At 63.8% G+C, this 6,765-nt stretch overlaps 1 protein-coding gene across 1 annotated transcript in view; it reads right to left on the bottom strand.

Moving 5' to 3' along the window:
• Nucleotides 1–40: 40 nt before the first annotated feature.
• Sh3tc1 (SH3 domain and tetratricopeptide repeats 1) overlaps nt 41–6,765 on the bottom strand; it is a 26,634-nt gene continuing 19,909 nt past the window's right edge. Inside the window, exons 15-18 of the mRNA XM_033758785.1 lie at nt 5,697–5,819; nt 5,159–5,309; nt 4,251–4,447; nt 41–2,992 (exon numbers count right to left, since the gene is read on the bottom strand). Of these exons, the coding sequence (XP_033614676.1) occupies nt 2,735–2,992; nt 4,251–4,447; nt 5,159–5,309; nt 5,697–5,819 (729 nt within the window). The 3' untranslated portion in view covers nt 41–2,734. The remainder of the gene's footprint in view (nt 2,993–4,250; nt 4,448–5,158; nt 5,310–5,696; nt 5,820–6,765) is intronic.

Below are 6,765 nucleotides of genomic sequence, written 5' to 3' on the forward strand. Positions count from 1 at the left end.
CGACCCAGGCGGGCCTGGACCTCGTGCCCGCCCCCCTGCCTCAGCCTCCTGAGTGCTGGGATTAAAGGTGTGCACCAGGACACCTGGCTATAATGACCCTTTTCTGGCCCTCTGTGGTACTGACTGGTGGGAGCCACTCCTGGCATCCCCAGCTCGCCCGAAGCTGTGGGGGCCTTGCCAGGCTTGAGGGACACTGTCACCCGGCCTGCGTGTGATGGGGTAAGTGTCTCCTGTCTGCCGAGGGCCTCTGTGGGCTCCCTTCTCTGTCCCCAGTGCCTGCTCCAGAGCCTGGGAGCCCCGCCTCCTTTCCGCACAGGAGGCCCCTGTCCCGGGCAGGCCAGGGTCACAGTGCCATCTTGTGGACCTGGCCCCTTGGTGTCCACAGTATCCTCTGACCATGGCCCGTGCAGCGGCCCTCCCTGCTGCCATGGCCTGGAGGTGGCCGTCTGGCCTGAGTGGATGGCTGGGCGGCAGCTGGGTGATGGCAGGGCTGGGAGGTGACGATGGCTCCAGTGGACACACCTGCCCCAGGGCCCCTCACCTGGGGACAGCCTAGCTGGCACCCAGCTCAGGTGCAGGGGGACCCTGAGCAACACCCGGCTCTGCCCCTCCACCCCTTCCTCGCCCTGTCTGTGCTTCATGGCAAGTGCCGCGTACTTGGCCCAAGCCTGTACTTGGAGCTCTGGGAGCTTCTGTGACCACAGCCAGGGCCCCGGTCTCCAGTGTCACCAAGTGTCAGTGGGCTGGGACCTGGGCCAGGCCCCCTCCTGGAGCTCAGCGCCCTGCTGCTGGAGCTGGGGTCCCGGGTCCCGCAGGCCCCCTCCACGGGGAGTCAAGTTCACAGGAGCCAGCAGGCAGGTCTCTCCCTAGGGGAAGCTGGACTCTCACTCGCTTAAAGGACTCTCTCTCTGGGCGTGGACGTGCTCTGCGAGACCGTGGTCTTGATGATGCCCAAGTGTGAACCCCACAGTTGGCGTATTTTGAGAAGTGAGTCCAGCCGAAGCCCGTGCCGAGGTCAGAGTAACTCGCACCCAAATTCCGTTCCCACAACTGAAACCTTCTGACTAGAAGGGCAATGTTCTAATAGCAATCATGTATTTTGCCTATTCTGTTCCTAATCCGAGACTGCTTTGTCTTGTCCTTTAAGAGCCCAATTTACATTAATATCCAGAGAAACAGCACATAGCTCGAATCTACCCCAATTGTTTTCTAATAAAAATCAGTGGCTTGGACCGGCCAGCGCTTTTGTCGGTTGCATCGGCACTGGTCTTCCCGGCCCCGGCTTTCTGTCTCCCTTAGTTCTGTCTTTTAGCTTTTTTCTCAGGCCCATATCTTTGTACACTGGGCAGGAGACTGGAGCCGACTGCAGAGGTCTCTGGCAATGTTTCAGGGGTCCCCAGTAGAGTGCACTGGTAATCGCACCACTTTGGGAGGCAGAGGCATAATCGCAAGTTGGATCCCAGACTGGGCAATGCAGACACTTAGTAAGGTTCTGCCTCAAAATAAAAAATAAAAAGGGCCGAGAGGCAGCTGTGTGAGTGCTCTGGCTTGGATCCCCAATACCGAGGACTGGTGTCCCGACCAGGCCAGGCTCCCTCAGGGCCAGCAGTGGACTGAAGTCCTCACCGCCGTGTGCCAGGTACAGGAGTGACCCGGGCAGGCCCCACACCGTGAGAGGGTCAACTGTCCTGGGGCAGCACCATGCCCCCATCTTCTCTGGTGAGCTGGGCTCTGCCCGCCAGCCGGCCCGGCACAGCACAGCACCGTACACAGCCGCAGAGGCCCACGGGGCAGTGCCACACCCGCCCCGCTTCCTGCTGTGCCCAGGTCCACCACTGTGCAGCTGTGACCGATTCTGCTGCCCGCAGCCCTGGACACAGGGGACACACACATGGCAGTCAAGGCCTCCCCTGTGCAGGGGGTCCCTGTGCCGCCCCCCTCCCCCATTGCATTGCACCTCACACGGCTCCTGCCTGCTGCTTCTTTCCCTGTGGTGAGGAGGGTTCAGGCCCTCGTGCGTTGCAGCTGTGAGTGGACACCTCTCGGAGTCGGGCTCCAGGCCTGTGGGACCTGGCAGGAGCGTGACTTCCTTCTCACTGCAGGACGGGTCCCATCCTCCCACCACCACCGTCCCAGGCCAGGCTCAGCTGACAGCCCTGCGTGGTGGGGGTGCACACTGCCAGGCAGCTCTCTGCTGCCCCCTGGTGGGAGGCTGGCAACACGCACTAGACCCTGGGGCTCCTGCTTTCCCTGCCTCTGCAGCTCCACTGAAGGGGCGCCCAGCCCGCCTCAGGACGGTGCGTCCCCAAGGTCCACCATCTCCAGGCCTTGGTTTCCCTATTAAGGGGGCTAGGGGAGGAGGGTGAGGCATGGGAGGCCGCCTCTGTGGAGATGGATGTTTGGCATCCGACAGAGGTGAACGGCCCGCTGTGTGGACTTCACCTCTTGTAATGCCTGTCACCTCAGCGCTCTGGGAGGCTGAGGCAGGAGGACTGCAACGTGAAGCTGAGCCTGGGCAACTTGGAGACTTAATGAGGCCCTGTATCACAGTAAAATGGGGGGTACGTGGCTCAGTGCAAAGGCTCCTGATCACTGGGAAAGGAAGGGAGGACGGGAGGAGAGAAGGCGTGGAGACCGGCACGGTGGACCGGGAGGGTGAGGGCAGCCGAGCGCCTGCGCAGCGGAGCAGCAGACGGAGCTACTGAAAATGCATTTATCGCCCTCCACCCTCCCCTCAGGGTGGGGGCCCCGGGACCAGCCAGGGCGCACGGGCCCAGAAGCGCAGGGGAGCCAGGCCGGGCCTGCGGCCATTGAGCTCGGAGGCCAAGGTCCTGGCTCTCTGGTAGAAGAAGAGAGACATCTCGCGGTCCACCAGGAAGTGGTGGTAGATGGTGGCCAGCTGCGTGTAGAGCTTCAGCTGTGCCTTCTTGTGGCCCAGGTCCATGGCCGCTGCCAGCGCCAGCTGGTAATACCCGGCCGCATCGAAGGGGTCCTGGGCGGGGAGAGGCGGCTTGGACAGTGGGAGGGCGCGGGGCCCCTTTCCCAGGAGACCCAATCTCTCCACTGCACCACAGGCCAAGGACACTGTGCAGGGCCCCAGCTCATCTGTGTCCTGCCCCGAGGACCCAGGATGGGAAAACATGTAGCAGGCAGTGACCCCCCCACCCCGGCTTCTGGGGGACTGGAGTGAGCAGGGACCACAGACTGACTGCGTGTGGAGGCCAGGCCACAGCACAGGGTGGCAGAGGCACGAGGCTCAGCTCAGTTGGGAGGGGCAGGGCCTCCTGGAGGAGGCGACTCCCACCCACACGGGCGGGAACCGGCCAAAGTGTGCACTGTGTGTGCCTGTGTGTGCATGGGCGTGTACCAGCTCCGTTCACACCAGCACACACACACCCGCTTCGCTCACCCGGCTACAGCAAGCCACGTGCAGACTGAAGGTGACTGCTAGACCCAGGTGTCCAGCGTTCCCATGACCCTGTCCCCATTTAGGCACACCTCTGCCCTGAGCGGGTCAAGGGCCGGGCCGGGCCGGATGTGGTGAGGCCCCCAGAAAGAAGCAGCGGGATCTCCTGGCCTTGACCCATCCCGCCTGGCCTGACCTCGGCTCCCAGCAGCAGCCTGGCCCTTTCCTTCCTCCCAGGGGGGCAGAGTGGGTGGCGGGTGTGGCCATGGAGGGACGAGGCCCCGGGCACGTGGGTGCAATGGGCACTGTGAGCACAGCTGCTGTGGAGGCTGAAGGGACCAGTCTGACCACTAGGTGTCAGGACAGAGCCTGGCCCGGCTGTGGCCCCTCTGCCTCCCTAACCAGGGCACCTGTGCTGTGCGGGGGGATGGTGGAAGACACCTCCAGGTCCTCATCAGCAGTGGCACTGCGGGGCTGGGGTGCAGATGGAGAAGGGGACCAGCCCCTGGCCCCGAAGTGCTGGCCACACCAGGATTCAGCCCGGGTGCGTGGCCCTGCTCCCCTGAGCCGCAGTTCACTCTCTGCAAAGCAGGCTGATAGCATCCCTGGTGCCCCACGCGGTCACCTGCAGACCCAGTGTCTGGGGACTTCAGGGGGACTGTGGGAGCAGGGGTGCTTGGAGCTCACACTGTGCTCTCAGGGGACAGTGGTGCCCTCGAGACCCTTCTCCCCGCCACACCCCGCTGTAACTCCTCACTGTCGAGGCGCACTCCGGCATGAGCTCCTCCAGGGGACCCCGACCCCAGCTCCCCGTCTGTCCTGCATGCCACAGGCTGCCGCCCACCTTCAGCTCATAGAAGATGATGTCGCCCAGCGCCAGGTACACCTTCACGTAGTATAGCGCCTCCTCCTCGAACTCCAGTGGCGAGTGGCACAGCGACAGTGCCTTCAGGTAGAAGTGCTCGGCCAGCTCGCAGTGGCCCAGCTGGTGGTGCAGGGCGGCCAGCCGGTGGTAGGCCACGCGCTCGTTCAGCTGGTCACCTGGGGCGGGGGCAGAGGGTGGGTGTGGGGACACGGTCCTCGGGCAGGCAGGGTGCAGGGGTGAGCCACGTCCTGCCCCTGAGCCTCTCTTTCCAATGTGTAAAGAGAGGCCATCTGCCTGCTCCCCTCCTACCTTGGCGTTGAAAAGACTCGGCTCTATGCCTGCACGAAGCCACCCACTTGGGGTGCCTTCCATCATGGTTCTTTACTAGGACCCCAAAAGGCATAGGACTGGTCTCTTCCCTGGCTCTGGCCAGCCTGCAGGCCAAACAGCGGCCCTACCTGGGTGTCGTCACTTCCGGTAGGACCCCCAGGCCCTCCCTGCCAGACTCAGTGGTCCCTCATCCTGCCCCCAGGACCGGGGTGTGGAGGCTGTGGGCAGAGCCAAGCCCAGACTTGGGGGCCCTCCTGGGGGCAGAGAGGTCCCCACAGAGCAGGGCTCTGCAGGACACAGGGAGGCCAGCGCAAGGGACGGGAAGCAGAGGGCAGTGACGACTGCTGAGGGCCGGAAGGGACAGCAGGAAGGGACCATCCAGCAGAGACTCAGCCCAGCATGAGCAGGGAGAGAGGCGGGGTGCGGGGCAGCCCTGCGGACCTGGGCCATCAGCCAGGGCAGGGCAGGGAGGCCGCAGAGAGCTTTGCTTGGCCTCAGAGACAGCCTGGACCTCATCCTGGACCCGGACAGGACGGGAGGCCTGCGGCTCAGCTTACCCAGGGTGATGCTGAGCTCCACAGCCTCATGGGCGAACTCCAGGCCCTCCTGCGGCACCTCCAGTGCGGCCAGCAGAGCCACCAGCTTGTTACACAGCCGCAGCTCCGCCTCCTGATTGCCCATGGTTACGGCTAGGGGCAGCGCCCGGTCCTGTCCACACAGAGCCAGGGCTCGGGCTGCTGCAGCGCCCCCCTTAGCCCACACAGGCAGTGCCCTTACCCCTGTGGGTCTGCAGGTGCCTGGACCCAAGAGAAAGGATGCTCAGAGGCACTGCCTGTCCACACTGGAGCTGGGGAGCCCACCTGTCCTGGCCTTCATGGCAGGACCCAGCTGTGCACTGGGCCAGGCTGCTCCCCAGCTCTGGGGATAGAGGAAGGAAGACACCCAGGCCCCCCAATGGGCTGTGTGTTCTCCAGCACATCCTCGCGCCTCTCTGAGCCTCAGTTGCTCATCTGCCTGGTGGAGACCCACTGTCGACCCAGGGCGGCTCTGGGGCACCTGGTGTTCCACCCCAAGGGCACGGTGGTATCCGCTTACCCGGTAGAAGGACACGGCTTTCTCCCGCTCCCAGGTCCCGTTGAAGAAGATGTCTCCAGCCGCCTCGAAAAGCTCCAGCCCCAGGTTGGGATCCCCCGTGTACAGGGCCGCGTTCTGTGCCACCTTCACACAGGGGCACTGTCTGGGGTCTGGGCGTGCATCACACCCAGAGCCCCAGCCTTCCCCAAGCACCCCCAACTCATGGCCCAGCCTGGCCTCCACCACGCACAGGCGGACATGCTGCCAGGGACCCGTGTGCCCATCATCCCCTGCCCGCCTCCAGCTCCTGAGCCTCAGAGGATGGACTGGCCTTGGCAGCCAGTTCAGCCCCACAGACAGTGACAGAGCCAAGTTCCTGCCCCCAACACCACTGGGCCTATGGTAGGTGCCCCACAGGTGCCCAGAGTGGGTGAGAGCTTTAGTCCCTGCTGGAGGCCAGCCAGAGCCAGCTGTGTGCAGCTTCTAGGCTGCCTGGAGCCTCTGTGTCCACTGGTCACCTCCACCCGTCCTCCAGGTGGGCACCAGGCCCCTCCCAGCCTGCTGCTGCCCAGGCCCCCTCAGGACCCTACATGGAAGTCCTGCCTCCTCTCAGCCAGATTCCCAGCTCAGAGGAAGGACACAGGGCACTCAGCACCAACCCCAGGGCCACACACAGTGCTCCAGAGCACGTGATGCTGGGGACACAGCATCTGTGATTAACGCATTGCCAGTGCACGACCAACTGCTGCTGAAGCAAGGTCTTCCGGGTGTGGGTGAGAGGCGGGTCACGTGAGCACTTATTGAGCACTTGCTGTGTGCCAGCGCAGAGCGGGGGCACTCTAAGGAATCACTTCCTTGCCTCAGGGGCTCAGATCGTTGTCAGTGGTGCTGGGGACGGGGAAGACTAAACGAGCCAGGGGCAGAGGGAAAAGATCCAGCTCCCAAGCATACAGCAGGTGCTCACTGTGGGATGGAGGGTGGGTGGGTGGGTGAGTTCACCTGCTCGCCCACACCCGCGCCCACACCTGGATGTACAGGTCCACCAGCTCATTTTGGCGCAGGATGTAGTAGATCTTCCCCGCCTGCAGCC

The sequence above is a fragment of the Fukomys damarensis genome, unplaced genomic scaffold (genome assembly GCF_012274545.1).
Source record: "Fukomys damarensis isolate Sample0158 unplaced genomic scaffold, DMR_v1.0_HiC HiC_scaffold_35, whole genome shotgun sequence".
NCBI classification, from domain to species: domain Eukaryota; kingdom Metazoa; phylum Chordata; class Mammalia; order Rodentia; family Bathyergidae; genus Fukomys; species Fukomys damarensis.